At 47.4% G+C, this 23,519-nt stretch overlaps 2 protein-coding genes across 3 annotated transcripts in view; one reads left to right on the top strand and one right to left on the bottom strand.

Moving 5' to 3' along the window:
* The window catches only part of LOXL2 (lysyl oxidase like 2), a 90,379-nt gene extending 88,892 nt beyond the window's left edge, over window positions 1–1,487 (top strand). For both annotated transcript variants that reach the window (XM_063139083.1, XM_063139084.1), the window contains one exon: window positions 754–1,487. In XM_063139083.1, the coding sequence (XP_062995153.1) occupies window positions 754–824 (71 nt within the window). In that variant the 3' untranslated portion in view covers window positions 825–1,487. The remainder of the gene's footprint in view (window positions 1–753) is intronic.
* Window positions 1,488–5,043: 3,556 nt separating this feature from the next.
* Window positions 5,044–22,894, bottom strand: R3HCC1 (R3H domain and coiled-coil containing 1). The gene is made up of 9 exons (XM_063139477.1): window positions 22,835–22,894; window positions 21,338–21,567; window positions 19,982–20,110; window positions 15,946–16,083; window positions 13,333–14,740; window positions 10,762–10,934; window positions 8,554–8,624; window positions 7,538–7,633; window positions 5,044–6,253 (listed from the first exon to the last, which is right to left on the bottom strand). The coding sequence occupies exons 1-9, from the start codon at window positions 22,892–22,894 to the stop codon at window positions 6,105–6,107; spliced, it is 2,454 nt and encodes an 817-aa protein (XP_062995547.1). The 3' UTR covers window positions 5,044–6,104.
* Between the last annotated feature and the right edge of the window lie 625 nt (window positions 22,895–23,519).

Raw genomic sequence — 23,519 nt, 5'->3', positions numbered from 1 at the left:
GTTTTTCCCAACAACTCTGTAACGTACAAAGGCAAGGTGCATGCATTTCTTCTGAAAATGCATATTAAGGGGTAAGTTCAAGAAGAGGGCTTAGAATACCCCTAAGGGGGACGGGCTCTGCAGCTTCCCCCACCTCCCCAAGCCTATAAACAATGGCCCAAGTCGATCTTGCCCCCACGGGAGCGTAACCGCTTTGCCAGAGATGAACCGGACATCACATTACGTCATGCAAGTGACATTGACACTCACTTTACGAGCAGCTGGTGCTGCATTCTCCCACACACCAGAAAGGAAAGATTCTATAGCCCAGCCTTCCTCAATCTAATGCCCTCCTGATGTTTTGGACCACAACTCCCAGAATTCCTGACCATTCACAGCATGTTGGCTAGAGCAGATGGGAGTTGAAGTCCAAAACTTCTGGAAGGCCTTGGTCACAACCGAACAGGGTCCACATGTCAGCAGCAAGCAGGGTTGGAAAGTCACCGGGAGAGGATGGTCTCAGGATGCTGCAAACGGTTTTACTGATGAGAAGCCCCATCAACATCCCAAGACGATCCTCTCCTTTTGTTCACCTTGGATGCTCACCCGTTTTGCACCAAGATTTGAAACTAAGACTGAAGCCTGCTGAGGCCCACGTGTGCCCATCACACACCACAGGTTTCCCCACCTGTTTTAGGTGGACAGGGTTTGACCGTCAGACACCGATAACCAAGAGGCTGCCAGTGACTTCTTTCCATTTTCTCTGCCCCACAGCCGACTCCAGCAGTGAACCATGGGAACAGCAGTTTGAATTCCATGGACTGAAGGACAACCAGGTGTCTTAACTTCAACCCCACTATTTAAGGAAGAAGGAACGCCATTTCCCACAATTTCCCAAACCACTGCTCAGAAAACAAAAAGCAATCAAACAACCATGAATTTTAACAATCTGGCTTTGTTATTTTCAGGGGGGGTGCTCCATGCCTACTTTACGGTGTTCAGCAGCAGCAGAAAAAGAAATAGGGTTGGCTCTTAATTCACATCCATTCCAGCAGAATGAAGGTTTTGCACTAGCCGTAAGACCTCGACGTACGCCCGAACTTATTCACAAGGAATTCTTTGCGAGCTTCCGTGCCACCTTTGTTCACCACAACACCCAAGAGGGGGCAGCAGCAGCACCCAGCTGGCAACCTTCCTAAGGATGTCTGATGCTGGGGATTTTTTTTAAGGGAACTCCTTTTATCGGCCTTCACGTTCTGTCTTGATAAGAGTTGCAAATCCGACTCGACGCCACTGATGCAGAACGGAAGCTTCTCGCGTCATACGAAGTCTTGAGAACATGCTAATTTCCAGTACTGCCACACTCATCGGTCTTGGCACCATCCCTTCTCCAAGGGCACCTTTTGACGGAAGGCTTGACACACCACGATGGGAAAACATCTATCAAGCCATACCCTACATCTTGCTTTTCGAAGCCACTAGACTGTGAATTTTTTTCTCTTAATGTGCTAAGCTGGTCACCCACTTGCCTTTCACTCCGACTTGTGCCTTTTTAAATATATATATATATATATCTTCCACCCTATATTGAATATTGCAAATAAGAGTTTTATCAAAGGTACTCTGCAAAGATACTAAATTATTGGCCTTATGCTATCAAGGTCACCCCTCCCTCTCCCCCCCCTCCCCACACACGACTATCTTGCTTTAAGGGGTGGAAAGGGTCATACATTAGCAAATGCGTACTGGTGCTAAGCACATGTGCCTCTGTTAGTTTGAGGTCATGCATTGCTACGAAGACCGACACCTACTTGATTTTCTTTTGTAAAACATGTTTTCGTCCAGGAAGGGTTGGTGCAATTTGTGTATTTCCAATAAATAAAACCATCTGGTGTCACCCCGTTCCCCACTCTCTGCTGAATGGTTAACTGAGACTAGAAAGCAGAATTACTTTAAATTTACTGCACCAGAGCATGGCATCCAGTCCAGCGTTCCACCTCTCCCACCTAGTCCAGCCAAATAGATGCTGCTGGATACTCAGAAAACAGGACGTGAAGAGGGAAACCTCGCCCTACTGTTTGTCTTAACCACCCTGGTAATCAAAGGTACGCTGCCTGCGTCAATTCGGGTTCTATTGAGTGGTCATGGTTACTAGGCAGTGCTGGGCCAGGCTTCTAACCCAATTTGTTTTGGTACTATGGGTGAAAGGATACCTAAAGCTTAGGCAGAGAGCACAAAACAATGATTTTAGAACTTATTTCTTATGTACTTTTGTAATATGAAGAGGAGGAAGAGGAAGAAGAAACCTTCGCTAACTGGAGAAATGAACTATATACTGACACACACGGTGCTATCCAAGTTACATTGTCCACTATTGGAAAGATTTAAACAAGCTACGTTCACACCTCTTCTCACTCAGGGACTCTGTGAATTTCTCACAGCAACCCATTAACTCTTGTCCTCCGTTCTGATCTGCAAAAAGGGAGCAAGAACGACCAGACAAGTTTGTTTGGAGGAGAAACAAGAGGAGGATAATGAAACATTATTTGCAGAGTTAAAAGTGCTGGATGAATAAATTAAGGGTTATACTTACCATCTGTTTTGTAGCAATGCGCAAGACTTTCAGTGTCTGTTCTCCTTTTCAGCATGTAGACCCTACCTCACAGGGGTGTTGTGAGGCTAACGGCTAACTCACATAAATCATGCTTGGGTTGGCCACTCTTTGGGGGCATGGGGCTGGTGTAACCAAACTCATTTGCCCAAGAACCAATAGTGGCTGTCTGGCATGTCACCAACAGCCATATTGCAGCAATGCAAAAACACACACACACACACACACACACACACACACACACACACACACACACACACACACACCCAGCAGTCACACTAAGTCATGGTTAGGCCTCTAACCCTTTTGCAGCAAATGGTTTGTGAGCATGTTTAAACCGTAGTTACGTAGCCACCGTTGCCAGGAATGGTTCACACAACACACTAAGCCATGATGTTTAGCTCAAAATGCTTAACCACCATGGTTTAGCATGTCCTCTGAACAGGTCCTATGTGGGGTCAAGACTGCCTGCATGGCATCTGTACAGCAGCCGAGGGAGGGTGTGGGCTTGCTTACAGTAGGTATGAGTAGGCGAAGTAGCCCAGAGGATTGCACGGCGATCTTTATTGAGACCGAATGGCAGCATCAACGTTGCTAAGCAGGGGATCACAACACAAGTTGAGCCCAGCCTCCCGTATGCCGTTACGATGCCATAATGTAACCGAAGGAAAGAGCATTTGTTGGGTGCTGTGCTATTTATTGTATTTGGAATTCCACCCAAGGTCTCAGGCTTATTTTTTAGCCTCTCTCAACCTTTGGCTTCCCGGATGACTACAACGTTCCTCAGCCATGGGGATGGTGGGGGTTACAAAATCTGGGGAGTCAAGGTTGCAAAAGGCTGGGCTATATCTAGACAGAAGAACTCTACACTCGTGCTATACCTCCATGCTGGAGTTTCTCAGACGCTTTGCTTCATTCTGGAAGGGGCGAAGCGTGGTCCTAGCAGCGATGCTGCCTTAGGAGAGCGTGAGCCGCCCCAGTGTAGGGGTCCCCAACACTGCTCTACCAATGCAGGGCCACTGCCTATGGGACTTTGGTTTTAAAGGACCAGTGTGGGATGGCCTATGGACTAAGCACACATAACTTTGGTTGATAATTACACCATCAGCCCTAAAGGGGCCCAGTCCCAAGGCATTTGAGTGGCACTTCTGGTATCAAATGGAATGCGGCCACTTTTGAGTGTTAGTCAAGGGCAAGGATAGAGCAACGTTAGAAGCTGCTTGATAAACCAGGTTGCACTGCTTCTCCATCTAAACCAGTGAAACAGAAGCATATACCTGGTCAGACCACTGATGCATCGCGCCCAGTACTGTCAACACTGACTGGCAGCAGCTCTCGCTGGTTGGATTCTTTCCAGCCCTACCTGAAGAAGCCAGGGACTGAATCTGGGGCTTTCAGCAAAGCAGCTATTCCACTACCAAGATATGGCCCCTCCCCAGCACAGATATGAGGACAGATGCCTCTTCTCTGCATCAAAGCCCTACCGCCCTACTACGCAGCTGCTCAATTCAGTGTCATAAGTGCAGCCTTGAGCAGCACAAGGGCTTTTCTTGGCTCTATGGTCACCCCCTCTCAGGAGCTGGCGTGGACAGCAGCCCCGCTCTGCCCACATGACTTCAAGATTCTTACATGAACTGAACGATGTGGACAGCTCCCACCTCGCTGCAGTGGGAGCCATCCACCAGAGGTCAAACCACGACCCAGCTAAGCAAATTTACCCTTGTGAACAGCAATTAGAAGCTAATTGTCTTAAGAACATAAGAGCCATGCTAGATCAGACCAGGGGTCCATCTAGTCCGGCACTGTTCACACAGTGGCTGACCAACTGTCAACCTGGGACCCAGAAGCAGGACATGGTGCAACAGCACCCTCCCACCCATGTTCCCCAGCAACTGGTGCATATAGGCTTATTGCTTCGGATACTGGAGGTAGCACATAGCCATCTGGACTAGTAGCCATTGATAGCCTTCTCCTCCAGGAATGTATCCAACCGTTTTTTAAAGCCATCACTATAACTTGTGGCAGTGAATTCCATAGTTTAACTATGCCCAGTGTTAGAGAATCAGGGTGCCCTGGCCATTCCTAACTAGGGCTTACTTTGAGCCAGAGTCCACCAGGTATCTAATCCTCAAACCTGGCAATAATGCAAGGCCTTCGCCCTGGAACAGGTAAGGGAGACTGAGAAGAGTGTACCTGCGTGGCACAAGGTGGCAATCACCACTGAAAAAAATCACAGCCAACCTCCACATATCTGGGACCAAGGGTAAGGCTGCCAGGCAGGGTTGAGGCTTAACAACAGACATTATGGAAACTTGGCAGTTGTCAAGTCTCTACTCACAGGAGAACAAGTATCCATGTGCAGAACAAGTCCTTGCCCCAATGTCCTTTTGTGAGCTCTTGCTCACAAAATGAAATGTACACGGTTAGAATACAGTGGGCTAAAGAGGCTTTGGAAAACTACCATGCATACCGGTTTGTGTGTTAACAGCTTTAATTTTAAAAACGATAACGGGAAAAAATCCTTACAAACTTCAGTAAACAAGATATTGGCTCCTGCAAACGTGTCACTTTTGTCTCTTCGTCTCGTTTTTGTTTTGTTTTTTTGCTTGTAATCTGGATTTAGCCCTGTGTCCCTCAGGGGTGGGGGTTCAACTGCTCTTCCTGCGTAGCTCAAGGCAGTTGTTTCTTTAGGTGAGAATTTGCAGATAAATGCTCGCCTGGGGCTGGATACCAAGCACAGCATGACTGTTCTAAGATTTCCAGCAGAGAAACAGCAAAGGGGAGAGAAATACAGAATCTTTCCTTTACCTGCTGCTTTTGTCCTGCTGTGATATCGCCCCCCACCCCACCGCCCGCCCATAAAACCCACGCGGAGATCCAGATTTGCATTTCAATCCCAAACATATTTGGACACAGAGATGGGTGAAAAGGGAGAGGCTTTGGGGGGGGGGGGTGTTAAGCCTCCGCCTCCCTCCCATCACGTTCCTGCTCCGTTGTGCAACATTGGGAAGTGATTCCCAGGGTTGTAGTTATTGGGCAAAACAGTCACCCTAATGGAATATCTACTGACTTAGGCATGAGTGGCTGGATATCCAGGCCTTGCCAACTACTCAGAGCACAGGTTTATGAATGAAAATAAAAATCAGCCAAGGCACATAAAAACAGAGAGGTGCTTTGGCAAACATATTCCAATGGCTGTGTGTGTGTGTGTGTCAGGAGGGGGGATCTCTTCTTATGATACAGTGCCCTCCTGTGGAGCTTTTTACACATCAGCTTCTTTTCCACTGAGCAACAAGGAAGTACAATCTCCCACTGTGAACTCCCATCAACTTGGATCGTTTCCAGTTTCTAACCCACCCACCATCACCACCCTTTTCATCACTGCTGCCAAAAACAAACCAGCCACACAGCTAACCAAAGAGCAGAGATGAGGCCCGCCACCGTCATATGGTTGGGTGTACACCATTTAATACCGTCACCACCACCCCCAAGCTGCTGGGGACAATCTGGTCTTTTACTCTGGCAGGTTTGCGTCTTCTGCTTCCAGCACTTGGCAGCCTGAGGTCCGCTGGCTTTTGCGCTGTAGCCCCAGAGCCCTGGTCACCATCCTTCTAGCTACTGCCGTGTCCGTCTGTGGTCTCTCTTTCGCCAGCTGAAGGAGCTCTGGGTGAAATGGAAGAGAAAAAGCAGAGGGAAGGCTAGAGTGTAAAGTAATAAGTTTTCAAGGCCTTCTTAAAAGCCTGCTACAAGGCGGATAACACACACACACACACACACACGGTGGCATAGGGAGCCCCACTTATTCCAGAGATGTGGGGACACTGCAGAAAAGGCCTTCTCTTGTGTTTTACTCTGTACAGCACCATGTACAGCACCATGTACATTGATGGTGCTATATAAATAAATAAATAATAATAATAATAACTACCCACCTAATTGCTGCCACAGGTGGGCAAACAAGAAGGGTCTCCCTTGATGACCTTAAAAGTATGGCCAGGTGGATATGGGCTGGTCCCAAACCATTTAATGCAGACTTTCCCAATCTGGTGCCCACCAGTTGTGTTGGAATACAATTCCCAGCATCCCCAAACACATCTGGAGGTCACCAGGTTGGGGAGGGCTGATAGAAAGTTAGCAGGCTACACATTACATGTTAAGGGCATTTTTAAAAACCCTGCCCAAAGGCACAGTCAGAAGCTTTCCAAAAAACAAAAAAAGTGACTCCCCACCTACAGATTAAAGTGTTTTACGTTGGGCACCCTTCAAATCCTATTCCATTGAAATTACAAAAGCATTTCTGGCCCTTCTGAAATGCCTAACAATATTTTGAACATGTCAGTTCTTCTCAGGTGCACAGACCTGTAAGGTTTTTCCCATTCTGTGAGCATCAATGCTCTCAACAAATCCAGAATGGGCTTATGGCTTCCAATGCAGTCTAAGCCAACATGCTTTTTATATATCCTAGAATCCATGCTAGACAAAGCCCCGTTTAGAGGCTAGTAACCTGAGTTTCCAGGCTCGTTGTGGAGTAGGGGGAAAACCCTCCTTCACCACCAGCATAGAAACGCAGCACACTAGCCTCTTAGCAGGATAGTAAAGCAAAATGTGTTCTCCCAACAAGCTGCTGGAGGAGAGATAGAGCTGACAGACGGGCTTCCCTTCCTCCACACAGCCAGCATGGAAACCAAGCAAGATAGCTGAGGACATGGGGAAATCCATCGATCTTCCACTAGCCCAATCACACCACGCCTGCATGGAATTCCTGGCCACCTATGGTGACCAGGCACCTTATTGAACACCAAAGCCGTGCGACACCTTAGCAGTAAAGTGACAGAAATCCATCTCCAGATGTAAGCAGGCCTCTGCTATTGCGGAAGAGGGAGAGCGGGGGAATGCTATGAACAAGCCTTCCAATATGAACCGTCTCTATGTTATTATATCTCTTACTTGGCCGCTGAAGTGCCTTGATTTTCGACTGTCTTGTACCATGGATCAGAGGCCGGATCTTTAAGGTGGAATAACTTTGTTCCAGTGCTTGTGATGCTGAAAACAAGGGAATGCCGGTTGTGAGATATATGAGCAATAGTGAGAATACCTTCGACCTAAACTTTTTCCCAGGGTTTCCAGAAAGGTTGCAAAGTTCATCATGGAGTTTGGGCCAACCCAGCAGGCAAAAACCACTTCCCAAATTTTGATCACATGCAACTCCAAAGCACAGTTCCACATTCAGCAAGCAAGCATTATCACCCCCACCATCATCATCATTATTATTATTATTAATTCATTTCTATATCGCCCAATAGCCAAAGCTCTCTGGGCAATTTACAACAATTCGTAAGTTAATAAAATACAGCATAAGATACAGCATAAAATAGTCAAAATTTAAAACAATTTAAGGCTCATACACACACACTAACCTTCCAATTCCATTCCTAACTAGTGCAAACTATAGTTCGCCAATTTAGATATAAAAGCATCAGAAACATGCACACCTGAGACCCACTTGTTTAATGCTAAAACATGGTTCGTTGTTATACCTGAACCAAGTCACAGTGAAGGAGTCATCACTTGGCTGTGTTCCTCCAACCATTATTAATCTCTTTTATCACTCTCCTTAGCAGCTAGTTTTCCCTGGGAATTGGGAGGGGGTGGAGCCAGGAAAATTAGCTGCTAGGGAGACAGGAAAACAATGGATGGAGAGAGAGATGGAGAAAGATTTCCCCTTCACTCTATGCATTGAGCTTCTATCCCTTCCAACTCTCTCTTTGCCTGTTGCTGAGAGAGACAAAATTCACATGCGGCGATATTGTGCATAGCCAGGTAAGAGCTATATTATGTGTTGTTATGTTCTTACAATACAATCTGCAGAAAAGGAAGGCGAGGAAAAGGCATCAGCTGCGATCTGACAGAACACTGGGGCCAACTTATTCGGCATGTGCCTTTGGAAAAAGGGCCAAAATTACCTGCCGCCAAACTGGAGAAGATCCCAAGCGCGTGAGTGTCATCAACCCATTGCAACTTAAATCCATTCTCTCTAAAAACAGAGACATACAGACCACAGGGATTATCGGTTATTGAACTCCATAGATGATTTACCCAGAGTAATCGCTTTTCACACATACACACATTTAACATTTCCAACAATAACAACAACAACGGGGCAACGTCCTCTTTCAGATGTTTAGAAAGCAGAAGTTAAATGGGAAAGATGCAATACGGTTTGGCATGCGAAATGGCTCAGGACAAAATGGCATGAGGATTTCAAATGGAACTCCATGAGCAGGTAATGCCACTTCCACATGAGAAAGGACAACGCATGCAGGAGGAGAACGGAGTCTACGGTGTGTGGAGGGCTGGATCCGCAGTCATGGGAAATTTAAATTCTACTAATTAGCACATGCAAATTCTATGCAAATTGTTGTCCTGTTTGATCAGCCTTCCTCAACCTGGGGCGCTCCAGATGTGTTGGACTACAACTCCCAGAATGCCCCAGCCGGCTGGCTGGGGCATTCTGGGAGGTGCAGTCCAACACATCTGGAGCGCCCCAGGTTGAGGAAGGCTGTGTTCGATCCTCTTTTCCCCCCTGTGGCACAACCCCTTCTTTTTTGGCAATGCATACATGGCCCCCTCCATAGGCCTCTTGGGTTGAACCGTTCTCCCAGGACTTCCAACCCCACAGAGGTTTGTTTCCACCAAACCAGGCAGTAGTCTGTCCATGCCAGCGGAATCATTTCAGGCACACCCACCCTTAGACCACCCAGAACAGCCAAACAAATAATGTGTGTGACTGACTACATGAATTGGGCCAGATATCATCTGAGACAGGCCCATGGCGGCCATGAAATCCTGAGCAGTGGCTGACGTGGTGGCTTTGGCACTGAGATCAAGGGTGGGGAACGTCAGGCTGGGGGACCAAATCTGGCCCTCCTGGGGTCCCCAGATGACCACACACCCTTCCCCTGGCTCCACCCCATTTCCCCAGCCACCAATCACTGGAAGACAAGACAAAAACTGGCACCCTTTCCCCTTACAGTGTTGCTTTCCCACTCAACCCTCCTTCCCTAGCTTCCTATTGCTCCACAGGGCAAAACATAATTAGAGCCGGGCTGGATCAGACCAACGGTCCATCTAGTCCAACATTCGGCTCATACAGTAGCCAACAAGCTGTAGACCATGAACCCACAAGCAGGACACGAGTGCAACAGCACCCTCCCACCCATATTCCCCAGCAAACGGTGTATACATAGGCATACTGTCTCTGATCTTGAAGGTAGCATATAGCCATCAGGACTAGTAGCCATGGATAGCCTTCCCCCTCCAAGAATTTGTCTAGCCCCCTGTTAAAACCATCCAAATTGGTGGCCATCACCACATCTTGTGATAGTACAGATATTGTTCAGAGTGCTATGTTTTGCCCTGTGAGGCAAACAGCAACTTGGAAGGTGAGATGAAGGTGGGATTTCAACTGGGAAAATGGCACAGGGGGAAGAGTCATCTCCCCCTAGCACCATGCCCCAATCCAAAATGGACTTCCATGACTGCTACTGACAGTATTAACACAACACACACACACAAGATCCTTCCGAAAGATATCCATCCCAACCCTATGTCTAGACAGGTCTGTTGCAGGCCAAAGTTTTAAGCCAGTCCTAGGATTGGGCAGAGTGAAGCACCCACTGTAAATTGCATGTTCTCATCAGTGCAAGGGTGCAAGATTGTCAGTTGCTATTATATTTTTACTGCAAGGAGAGAGTAGGGATTGGAGAAACAGTGAAGTTTGAGCTCACTGAAATTCTGACTCCCAGCTTGAAGCTCAGTTTGTCTCATCCCCATTCCAAATGCTAGATTTCTCCCCACCCAACAGCTCCAAATGGGAAACGTACGCATTTGGGTACACATTTTTTTCAAAACGCACATTTTTTTAAGGTGCACGTTTTTTTCAGGAATACATTTTTCAAATGTGATCACATGCTTGGAAATATGCAAGCTTCCCCCCACCCCACCCCAAAAATGCAATTGCATTCCGGGTTGCAAGCAGGGCAAGTTCTGATGTTTAATGAACTGAAATGAAACTCTCGTACAACCCTAGGAAAGAGGTGATCTGCCTTCAGTACCAAAATGTCTCGATCCAGTCCTCATCAGAAAAAGGAAGCCCTCGGGCAGCTACTTACTGGAACTCCGCAAAGACCTCCATGAGATGCTCAGTTTTGAGCAAAGGTGAAAACTCATAGATCTCAAGCACATGTCCAAAATCTCCCTCGTTGATCTGCGCCTCCCCGTAGCTAGAGTAATCAAACTGGATTTTCTCAATGCTTATGTCCTTTATGGTCAAATAATTTGTGATCTGGAAAAAGAGGGAAGGAGGTGGTTTGGGAGAATGAGAAATATTTGCGTTTGCAGAACGGGAATCAACCCTATGTCAAGCACAGCAAAAGGCAGCACATGGCATCAACAGAAACAGGTTGCAACCATTTCAGGCTGCTGCTTCTGCTTCTGCTTCTGATGATTCATTTCTATACTACCCAATAGCTGAAGCTCTCTGTTTGGTTTACAACAACTCACACAATGATAAAATACAATATAAAAGTACAGCATAAAAAACACGCATACAAAATTTAAAAGAATTTAGACAGCTAAAAAACAGCTTCAATAAAATGCTAGACCTGTTTAGAAGACTGGCATCTAAGCTTATATCTTTCAATGCTTCCCAGTGAAAAATAGAACGTCATTGAGGATTCAGCCTAGCATGTTCCTCAACGTGCTTGTTTTCTACATAGTTGAATATTTAGATATTAAATTTATATGGCTGCCGCTCACCAAACATTCTCTGGGTACCTTACATTCATGAAGGCATTGCCCCACTGGGCGAGCTTCAAAACATGCAACACCCCCACCAGTAGCCTCAAATGGCACAATCCAGGAACCGCTTTTTAATCACAGTTCACACACTGATTGTGTGAACTGGCTCTTACTTTCTTGAGATGAAGGGCAGCTTCACACACGTGTTGCGATGTTGCCTGATTCCCAAAGTCTTTATTTATTATGCTGTTATGTTAGAGTTTAGACTGCCCCTTATTGAACATAAGAAGCTGCATTATAACGGTCAGATGCTTGGTCCATCTAGCCCAGTATTGTCAGCACTGACTGGCAGCAGCTCTCCAGGGCTTCAGGCGGGTTTCTTTCACATCCCACCTGGAGATGTTACTGGGGATTAAGAACATAAGAGGCGCCATGCTGGATCAGACCAAGGGTCCATCTAGTCCAGCACTCTTTTCACACAGTGGTCAACCAGCCATCGGCCAGGGATTAACAAGCAGGACATGGTGCAACAGCACCCTCCCGCCCATGTTCCCCAGCAACTGGTGCACACAGGGTTATTGCCTCAAATACTGGAGATAGCACACAACCAGCCATTGATAGCCTTTTCCTCCAGGAATTTATCCAACCCCCTTTTAAAGCCATCCAAATTGGTGACCATCACTACATCTTGTGGTAGTGAGTTCCATAACTTGACTATGCGCTGTGTGAAGAAGTCCTTCCTTGTATTTGTCCTGGATCTCCCACCAATCAGTTTCATGGGATGAAACTGTATTTTGAGAGAGGGAGAAAAATGTCTCCCTATCCACCTTCTCAACACCATGCCTAATTTTGTACACCTCTTATCCCCTTAGCCTCCTTTTTTCCAAGCTAAATAATTCCAGTTGGTGTAACCTTCCCTCATAGGGGAGATGCTCCAGCCCCTTAATCATTTTAGTTGCTCTTTTCTGCACTTTTCCCAGCTCTATAATATCCCTTTTTTAGCTGTGATGACCAGAATTGTACATATTGATCTTTCTACACACAAGCATGTGCTCTACACCACTGGGCTACAGCCCCCTTGAATTTGGGGCGTAGCTGTAGCTTCATGATAAAGCATCTGGTGTACAAGCAGGAGGTCCCAGGTGAAATTGCTGGCAGCTCCAGGAAAAAAGGAACAGGTAGCAGGTGATGGGAGACCTCCTTCCCCGTGGGAGAGCCTAGAAAACCCCTGCCAGTCCCTGTGGAATCCCTATCTCTAAATGCAGAGCATTTGTAGTTTCTCTTCCCTCTCTCTCATGAGGGATAGAAACTTATTTTTAAAAAAGGAAAGTGGTGGAATGTCAGGGTTCTGAAGGAAGGAATTGATTGCATAGAGCAGGGATGGGGAACCTGGTGCCCTCCAGATGTTCTGGACTACATTTCCCATCAGTCTCAGCCAGCATGGTTGGGGATTATGGGAGCTGAAGGCCAATAACATCAAGAAGTTCCCAAGTTCCTGCCCCTAATATGAATCAAAGCTGAGCAGCGGGATTTCTCCCAAAATCTGGGAATTTTGTGTGTATTTTTTTAGTTTGTGCAAATGGAGATTCACGCAAACTTGCAGCTACAATTTGCAAAATATGCATAAATTGTAGCCAGAATCTGCGTCATTTGCACGAATTGTGGCTGGAATTTGCGCAAATCAGGCAAGCTGCGGCTGCAGTTTGGGCAAATCTCTATTTGCACACACACACAAAAATTAAAAAAGGAAAATCCGCGAACTGGCCTAACTCGATGCAGATTGAGTCAGGCCAGTTTGTGGAAAACCGACCAAAGACTGGAAGGGGGGCGGTGGCAAACCAAGGGAAGCTTATCCAGTTCCATCCCCAAACGGATTCCTCCAACATCCCTCATTAAATCCAAACCAGCCCTCTCAAAAACAAATACACACATTAAGCCATTACCTCTTGTAAGAGCTCAGCACCACAGTCCTCTTCAAAGATGCTGTCCTTTTCTTCCACCATAGAGCTGCTCACGCTTCCATCCCCAGCGGACAGCTCGAGCCTAGACCACCCGTCACCTTCTGGGTCTACTGCCTCTCTCTCCTGGCTTTCAGGTACCGGGTTGGCTTTGCCACAATCAGGGACAGAGGTATTTAAATAGGGTAGAGCCAGGGGGTTTAGCTCGGGTGGATTTTTGCAACCACCCAGGGCAGGAGACGATGCCTGCTCCAGCAAAGGCCCACAAGTGCTACTTTGGTCCTGAACACCTTCAGCAGACTCCAGTTGGCAACACTCCAACAGGGATGCAGCAGTGGCATCTTTATCCTCGATTTCCAGTGCTGATGTTTCCAGGTTGCATGGGGATGCAGCGGGGTCCACAGTGCCCTCCTCTAGCAAGGGGAGCGTCTCGCTACATACTGCTCCGCTGGCAGAAGTACAATCGTTCTTCTGGCCTTCTGAGAAGCACAGATCATGACTAGGACTCAGCAAGATGGCGTCCGTAACATCTCTCTCATGGTCTTCAGGGAGGGGCAGGGATGCAGCACTTCCCACCACAGGGGAATCCCAGCAACTCTTCCCATGGTCTTCTAGAACTGACGACTCGGTGCTCAGTTCTGCAGCAACGCTGTCTGGAGCTCCATCGTTCCGGCCTTCTGGGAAAGGCAAATGGCCACTTCCTTTCGACAGCGCCTTGCCAGAGATCTCCCCCTTCTGTTCTTCCTGAAAGCTTAATATTTCACAACTCTCAGGAACCAAAAGATCCGTATTGCCTCGACCCTGACTTTCCAATACTGCCAGATTTAGGCTGCCCTCCAATTCCGAGATGGCCGGCTTATCGTTGCTTTGGCCTTCCTGATCTGATGGCCCGGGTGCACAACCCAACACAGGGGACCTTGGGCACTCTGCACCTCCCTCGCAACTTTTACTACCGGACTCCATATTAGTTGTATACATCTCTCCGGGGCTTTTAGCTGCTGGGTATTCCACGCCAGGATCAACGCTGGTAGGTAACCTGTCGGCATCTGTAACCCTCTCCCTATCGTAGGCGGCGCTGGATGTCCGTGGTTCATCCTCACTTGCCACAAGGCCGCGCAACTCACTTCCGGAGGCGCCCGGAGGTCCTTCGGCTCTCACGCCCTCAGGCTTCTTACGCATCGCCCGAGGGACGTACAGAGCTCGGTCGGGCTTCTTCCAGGGCTGCCTCCGACCCCGGCCGTTCCCTCTCCGGGCCTGAGAGCCATCGGGCAGTGTTTCCACATGACGAGGGCCGCCTCTGGATCGCCCCCCTCGGTTTCTCGAATGGGGAGGGTGACCTGACCCGGAAGCACTGCCGCAGGCGCCATCTTGATTATCCGGCTCATCTGGCAACCTAAACCCAAGAGAAGAAGAAAACAAAAGGACAAGGGGGTAAATAAAAGAGATGATTCAGCGTGTGAACTCCAAGAGAGAGGCTGCACACAGGCAGGGCACACAAAAAGAAGAGCCTTCCGAAGGAATCCACTGCAGCAAGATTTTATTGCAGGTTTGCACAGAATCAAGCCCCACTGAGTTCAAAGGGGATTACCTCCATGTGTGCAGTGGGGCGGGGGGATTAGTTCGCACTTGTAAGGCATTGACAAATCAAGCCAGCCTTTCCGTGGGGTCAGGCACCCTTAACTAGGGGGACCATATGGACAAGAGGACAGGGTTCCTGTGGCTTTAACAGTTGTATAGAAAAGGGAATTTCAGCAGGTGTCATTTGTATGCATGCAGCACCGGGCGAAATTCCCTCTTCATCACAACCGTTAAAGCTGCAGGAGTGCTGCCCCCTTCTGTATCTAGTCAAGAGGGCAGGGCTCCTGCAGCTTTAACGGCTGTGATGAAGAGGGAATTTCACGTGGTGCTGCATGCATACAAATGACACCTGCTGAAATTCCCTTTCCTATACAATTGTTAAAGATACAGAAGCCCTCTCCTCCTTTCCATATGCTCACCCAACTTTAACCTCTGTAAATATCTGTATTGTTAGGTAAAATAACTTTGGCTTCTTTTTAAATGAGAAATCAAAAGTATCCATCACCTAGGAGAAAGTCAGTCACCACCTCCTGTTTCTCTGTATTTGCCAGCGATAGAAATTAAGGATGCACCATGTTTAGACAAAAAAAAAAGTCCTACAAGTCCCAGCATGCCCCAGCCAGTATGGCTGAGGCATGCTGGGAGTTGAAGGACTCTTTCCTGTCTGAAGAGGCATAAGGTTGCACCTTAAGGCTATCAATGGCTTGCAAGTCCTGATGGCTCTATATTATTTACAGTATCAGTGTTAGTATGCTTCTCTGTGCCAGGTGCCTTGTTGGCTTCCCATTGAGACAACTGGTTGCCCACTGTGGAAACACAATGCAGGACTGGATAGGCCTTTGGCCTGACCCAGCAGGACAGGTCTTACGTACGACCCCGAGAGCCCAGGTCGCACACGGCATGCTTTGACAAAGAAAATGCAAGGTGTAGTAGCCATGCTCTCCAAGGGAAGGTGAAGGCATGCTTTTGACAAGCGAAATGCAAGGTGTAGCCATGCTCTCCAAGAGGGGAGACTCTGACCTGATCGCCGAGTGACAAACCACGGTTCTCCTCCTCCATCCTTCTCCAACGGAAAAGCTGCTCAAGAGGTCAACATCATCGACGGTCCGGTGGATCAAGTACCTGAGGCGACTGGACAAAGGAGGGAACAGGAGGACTCTGAAAGATAGGAGGAAGAGGAGAAGCAGAGTTAGGAAAACCACAACAAATGCCACCGGCAGTTACAACTTGATTGCTATGTCGAGAAACATGCGTACAAAATCATTTATTAAAAAAATTAAAAACAAATCACAAGGAGGCCAAATGCGACTCTGCAAATTTGTCTTCCTCGGTGGCCTACCTAAACACGATAAAGAAGATCAACAAAAAATAAATACAAATAGTGACATTATATCTGCATATCTTTTGTTGTGTTATCATAGCTGTTTTGACCAAATTAAAACTTACCCCGTTTAAGCCTTGATTTAAATGAGGATGGCTACCGTAATTTTTTGCTTGGTCATTAAAATAACATAACAAAAGAGATACAGATATATCGCTTGGTCATTATGATAACAAAACAAAAGATAACAAAAACAAAAGTAAATGGTTATAGATATATTGGATGTGGTTATTGGTGAGATGTCAAGATTAAATATAGATATATTGGGTGTCAGTGAACTAAAATGGACTGGAATGGGCCACTTCACATCAGATCACCACCAGATCTACTACTGTGGACAAGAGGATCACAGAAGAAATGGAGTAGCCTTCATAATTAATAATAAAGTGGCTAAAGCAGTGCTTGGATACAATCCAAAAAATGATAGAATGATCTCAATTCGAATTCAGGGTAAGCCATTTAACATCACAGTGATCCAAATACATGCCCCAACCACAGAAGCTGAAGAAGCAGAAGTAGATCAGTTCTATGAGGATCTGCAGCACCTACTGGATAATACACCAAAAAGAGATGTTATTTTCGTTACAGGAGACTGGAACGCTAAGGTGGGCAGTCAAATGACATCTGGAATTACAGGTAAGCATGGTCTAGGAGAACAAAATGAAGCGGGACGTAGGCTGATAGAATTCTGCCAGGACAACTCACTGTGCATAACAAACACTCTCTTCCAACAACCAAAAAGACGGCTTTATACATGGACTTCACCAGATGGCCGACACGGAAATCAGATTGACTACATCCTTTGCAGCCAAAGGTGGCGGACATCTATACAGACAGTAAAAACAAGACCTGGAGCTGACTGTAGTTCAGATCACGAACTTCTTATTGCACAATTTAGAATCAAACTAAAGAGAATAGGGAAGACCCACAGATCAGTTAGATATGAGCTCATTAATATTCCTAATGAATATGGAGTGGAAGTGAAGAATAGATTTAAGGGACTAGATTTAGTAGATAGGGTCCCGGAAGAACTATGGACAGAAGTTCGCAACATTGTCCAAGAGATGGCAACAAAAACCGTCCCAAAGAAAAAGAAAACCAAGAAGGCAAGATGGCTGTCTGCTGAGACACTGGAAGTAGCCCAAGAAAGAAGGAAAGCAAAAGACGACAGTGATAGGGGGAGATATGCCCAATTGAATGCAATATTCCAAAGGTTAGCCAGAAAAGATAAGGAATTATTTTTAAACAAGCAATGTGCGGAAGTGGAAGAAGACAATAGAATAGGAAGGACAAGAGACCTCTTCCAGAAAATTAGAAACATTGGAGGTAAATTCCGGGCAAAAATGGATATGATCAAAAACAAAGATGGCAAGGACCTAACAGAAACAGAAGAGATCAAGAAAAGGTGGCAAGAATATACGGAAGATCTGTATAGGAAGGATAATAATATCGGGGATAGCTCAGACGGTGTGGTCAGTGAGTTAGAGCCAGACATCCTGAAGAGTGAGGTTGAATGGGCCTTAAGAAGCATTGCTAATAACAAGGCAGCAGGAGACGACGGTATCCCAGCTGAATCTTTAAAATATTGCAAGATGATGCTGTCAAGGTGATGCATGCCATATGCCAGCAAATTTGGAAAACACAAGAATGGCCATCAGACTGGAAAAAATCAACTTATATCTCCATACCAAAAAAGGGAAACACTAAAGAATGTTCAAACTATCGGACAGTGGCACTTATTTCACATGCCAGCAAGGTAATGCTCAAGATCCTGCAAGGTAGACTCCAGCAATTCATGGAGCGAGAATTGCCAGATATACAAGCTGGGTTTAGAAAAGGCAGAGGAACTAGAGACCAAATTGCCAATATCCGCTGGATAATGGAGAAAGCCAGAGAGTTCCAGAAAAACATCGATTTCTGTTTTATTGACTATTCTAAAGCCTTTGACTGTGTGGATCATAACAAACCGTGGCAAGTTCTTGGTGGTATGGGGATACCAAGTCATCTTGTCTGCCTCCTGAGGAATCTGTATAACGAACAAGTAGCAACGGTAAGAACAGACCACGGAACAACGGACTGGTTTAAGATTGGGAAAGGAGTACGGCAGGGCTGTATACTCTCACCTTACCTATTCAACTTGTATGCAGAACACATCATGCGACGTGCTGGGCTTGACGAATCCAAGGCTGGAGTTACAATCGCAGGAAGAAACATTAACAATCTCAGATATGCAGATGACACCACTTTGATGGCTGAAAGCGAGGAGGAGCTGAGGAGCCTTATGACAAAGGTGAAAGAAGAAAGTGCAAAAGCTGGGTTGCAGCTAAACCTCAAAAAAACCAAGATTATGGCAACCAGCTTGATTGATAACTGGCAAATAGAGGGAGAAAACGTGGAGGCAGTGACAGACTTTGTATTTCTGGGCGCAAAGATTACTGCAGACGCTGACTGCAGCCAGGAAATCAGAAGACGTTGACTTCTTGGGAGGAGAGCAATGACAAATCTCGATAAAATAGTTAAGAGCAGAGACACCATACTGACAACAAAGGTCCGCATAGTTAAAGCAATGGTATTCCCCGTAGTAACCTATGGCTGCGAGAGCTGGACCATAAGGAAAGCTGAGCGAAGGAAGATAGATGCTTTTGAACTGTGGTGTTGGAGGTAAATTCTGAGAGTGCCGTGGACTGCAAGAAGATCCAACCAGTCCATACTCCAGGAAATAAAGCCAGACTGCTCACTTGAGGGAATGGTATTAAAGGCAAAACTGAAGTACTTTGGCCACATAATGAGAAGACAGGATACCCTGGAGAAGAGGCTGATGCTAGGGAAAGTGGAAGGCAAAAGGAAGAGGGGCCGACCAAGGGCAAGATGGATGGATGATATTCTGGAGGGGACAGACTTGACCTTGGGGGAGCTAGGGGTGGCGACAGCCGACAGAAAGCTCTGGCGTGGGCTGGTCCATGAAGTCACGAAGAATCGGAAACGACTGAACGAATAAACAACAACAACATAGTTAAAGACAATAATAATGTTCTTACCGCCAGTAACTAAGCCTGTTTAAAGTTCGCCTGGCGGCTGAGCCTTAGGAGAGGTGTTCCAGTCTTTGGGGTGGGGGGGACACGACCCTACATAAACACCAGGAAAGCAGCAAACCATCAGTGGTTGGGAAAGGGCTGTGGCTGAGGACTACATTTGGCCCACAGGAGACATTCACATGCTTTCTGCAAGTTTATCTACTAGTGAATTTGGCTACTAGTCCTGATGACTAAGTGCTACCTCCAGTATCAGAGGCAGTAAGCCTATGTCTATATATATACCAGTGGCTGGGGAACATGGGTGGAAGGGTGCTGTGCTGTTGCAGCATGTCCTGTTTGTGGGTTCCTGGTTGACAGCTGTTTGGCCACTGTGTGAACAGAGTGCTGGACTAGATGGACCCTTGGTCTGATCCAGCATCAGGGCTCTTCTGATGTTCTTATGTACCTAAGGGGGAAAGATCAGCTAACGTTTCCTCCATCCGCTTCCTCCGACACTTTCCTAAAGGTGGGTACTGCACGAGCTACGTCCCAGCTCTCCTGCAGGACTGGACGTGGAAGACTGTCACCACACAGAGGATAAAAAGGAGTTGGGGCAGGAGCCACCAATGGTCTGCAGCGGGGGGGGGGGGGGGGCTCTTACTTCTCCAGCTGGTTTTGAAGCAGGAAGTGGTCCAGTTCCTCCACGATCTTGCTGACAAAGTCATTCTCCGTGGGGGAGAGGAAGACCCCGTCCAAGCAACGCAGCGCCAGGATGACGGTGGGTGGTGGCCTAGCAAGAAAAGACAATGAATTTTGACCAAGCAAACAAAAAATGGGGGGGGGGGGGGAATGGATAATTCACCAATCAATCTACATACATTTGTAAACATTAACTTAATGAGAACAATTAAGAATAATTTTATTTCAATGGGCCCGATACCAATGCTAATTGCAAAAGTTAACAAGCCGTTACCCAGAAATAGTTCAAATGACTGTTTTTAAAAATGGAAATTAATCAACATAATATTCAGCAGCATTGCATAAGGTATCCATAAATTCAACCAATTTACCAATCACCTTTGGCTTTTAGAGCCCAGAACACCAGGGCCAACCTACAGTTGCAAGATGTTGGAACTGATAGTAGTGGTGGGTTTTGCAAGAAAATTAACCTCATGTCTTTTTTAAAGCAAGGGGGTGGTGGAGGATTTAAGACAGTTGTACTAAACAAGCATCACAGAACGATCCACAACAATAAACCACGATCAAATAATACAGGAGGCAAAGTGGCACTGTTCAATGGGTCAACCGGCCAGCGTGCCAAGAACCCAGGACAAAGCGGCAGGGGATGATGGGGGGGGGGGGGGCGAGACAAAGGCAGGGATGGAGAGTGGGGGAGACCGAAGCAAGAGTACTCCGGATAGGACCACAAGCCGCACCCCACTGAACAGACAAACGCCCCACCCCCCACCTCCGAGGGGGCACGAAAGAAGGGCAGCGCCTGAAACCAGCTCGCAAAACAGAAGGCAGATTTGAGAAGGGGGGTAGAGCGCGTGTGCGTTTTAAAAGCCGCCCCCGAAAACGGTGCAAAGGGGAGACGGCCCTGCAAGCGAAATCCAGCCGTGGTCGCTTTCTGCTCTTGCAAAAATGCCACAGCCCCCGGCATCAAAGGCCCGGCTTCTCCGCAGCCGCTTTTTCAATGCGGTGCGCATTTACGCGCGAGGCGCGGCGCAAGCAGAACGCCCCCCCCCCGCCGCCCCCCCCCAAGGCTCGCGCGCTCCCTCCCTCCGCAGCAATACGCCCCCCCCCCTCTCCGCAATACAACTCCCCTTTTCTCCCTTCGGTTTTGCTCTCACCCCAAGCCGCCCGGGGATCTGGCGAGGAGAAGCGGCCGGGCGCATGAAAAAAAAGGGGGGCTGACCCTCGGCTAAAGCGGGGAGCGACCCGGGAAGCCCCACCGGCGAGGGAGGGAGCGAGCGCAGCTGCGGGAAAGCCGCCCCCGCTCGCTCTTGCAACGTACCGCAAGGCCCGGCCTCGATCTGCTCCCCCGGGAGGCGCTCCGGAGCCCCCCTTTCCCGGCGGCGGCAACGCGATTACCCCGGAGGCTCCGCCTTCGCCGCCGCCTCCAACTCCTTTTTCCCGGCGGCAACGACCCCGCAGCTCCTCCTCTTGAAGGCCGGGCCAGTCTCCCCGCGCTCCGGCCGTCCCTCCCTCCGCCCACATCCGTGCCTCTCCCGCCGCCGCTTCCAACTTCAATCGGGCGCAACCGACGAGTTTATTCCAAGGCCACCTTTCCTTTCCTTACCTCTCCGCTTTCGCGCTTGATAGAAGGCAAAATCCAACCTAAATCCTACTCAGAGTAGACCCGTTGAAATGAATGGGAGGTAAGCTAGTACCATTCATTTTAATGGGTCTGCTTCAAGTGGGACTCCCCAGTGTCGGAGCTGAGGAAGCAGTTTTTTAAAAAATGCAATCAACTTTCTTTTAAGCTGAAAATGGGGGGGGGGGGGTATTTTATTTATTGCATTTGTATACCGCCCCATGGCCGAAGCTCTCTGGGCGGTTCACATAAGTTAACAATTAAAAACTATGCAAAAATTAAAAACCACAACATGCAATACACACATTTACACGGCCTGGGATCACAATACCTGACGAAAGGCCTCTCCGGGTATGAACCTAAAAGCTCACTGCGCTCTTCATCCAAGGTCCTCCTCCGAGGGAAGCTCGGAGGATGGCAACAAGTGAGAGGGCGTGGCCCCCCAATTCTGGGATGATCAGTGGTGGCCCCCCAATTCTGGGATGATCTCCCAACAAGGCTCGCCTGGCGCCAACATTGTTATCTTTTCAGCGCCAGGTTAAGATCCTTCTCTTCTCCCAGGCATTTAACAACATGAGCTGAGTTTGTTTTTAATGGAACCCAGAATAGCTGGTTTTATAAGGATACGGTTGTTTTTATGTTTGTTATGTTTTTAAACTTTGTATATTTGTTTTTAATGTTTACTGTTTTTAACTTTTGTAAACCGCCCAGAGAGCTTCAGCTGTGGGGCAGTATATATAAATGCAATAAATAAATAAATAATAAAACCACTATAACAACTTTAAAAATGATGAGCCAAAAGACAGACCCAGGCTCATTACATACTGCTAAATAAGGACCACGCAAGCCCACCCAATCCTCCACTATGGATTGTACGGTAGCCTAACTTGTTACATTCATTGTTGAAAGCAGCCCACGAGTTACTGTGGGGGGGACATTTGGGGATTCGCCGGACACTGGAACGAGTGAGCCGGGATTTCTACTGGCCTGGGGTCGCCCAAGAGGTACGGAACTTTTGTTCCTCTTGCGACACCTGCCAGCGAGTAGGGTTCCCCAAAGATCATCCAAAGGCCCCCGTCCGGCCATCGCCCATTACCGAGACACCATTTGAGAAGATGGGTTAGATATATTGGGACCCTTTAGCCCAGCCACCCGGACCGGGAAAAAGTACATTTTAACGTTAGTAGACTATGCTACCCGGTACGTGGAAGCGGTGGCTCTCGCGGTCATCTCCGCCCCGCAATTGGCGAAAGCCATGATGACGATTCCTTTACAGAAGGTATCGGGGAAATGACCTACTGTGTCCAGGTGTTATTGAAGCTTTAGCATTAACACATTTAATAGCACTGTTCAGAGAAAACTTACTTGATGTTCAGTTGACAAGAGGATAGTCTGTAGTTCTCTTCTGGTCAAGGCGTTTGGAATCTTCTCTCATTCCAGAATATCCCAATTGTCTGTCTTAAAGGGCCCGCAGAGGCAGGCTAATCCAACTTCTACCATCTTGCCAACTAGAGGGCCTTCCAAGCGAAGGCTCTCTTAGGCCCCAATCCTATGCATGCTTTAACCAGTTCCACTCTCTAGCACTGGAGAAACCAGTAGCCAAAATTACCCTTCCATTTATCAGTCCTTCTAATAGTCAATTCAGGAGGGCTGATAGAACTGTAGCCAAAACAGGATTACAAAGAAGCAAGAGGGAGATATAGTGGCGGGCTTGGAAGAATTCCTTCCCCGAAAAAGGAAAATAACAAGAAATAAGAACTAATGGGGAAAATAGGAAAATAATAATAAATGGGGCAGCTCCCTGCCCCACGAAACAACAGCTGAATGAGGCTCAGTCAGAGGCCCCGTTCAGAAGACACCTTAAACCACGGCTTTAACCACA

This window comes from Elgaria multicarinata, chromosome 12, assembly GCF_023053635.1.
Source record: "Elgaria multicarinata webbii isolate HBS135686 ecotype San Diego chromosome 12, rElgMul1.1.pri, whole genome shotgun sequence".
NCBI classification, from domain to species: Eukaryota; Metazoa; Chordata; class Lepidosauria; order Squamata; family Anguidae; genus Elgaria; species Elgaria multicarinata.
This window is presented reverse-complemented; position numbering and strand designations above follow the sequence as displayed.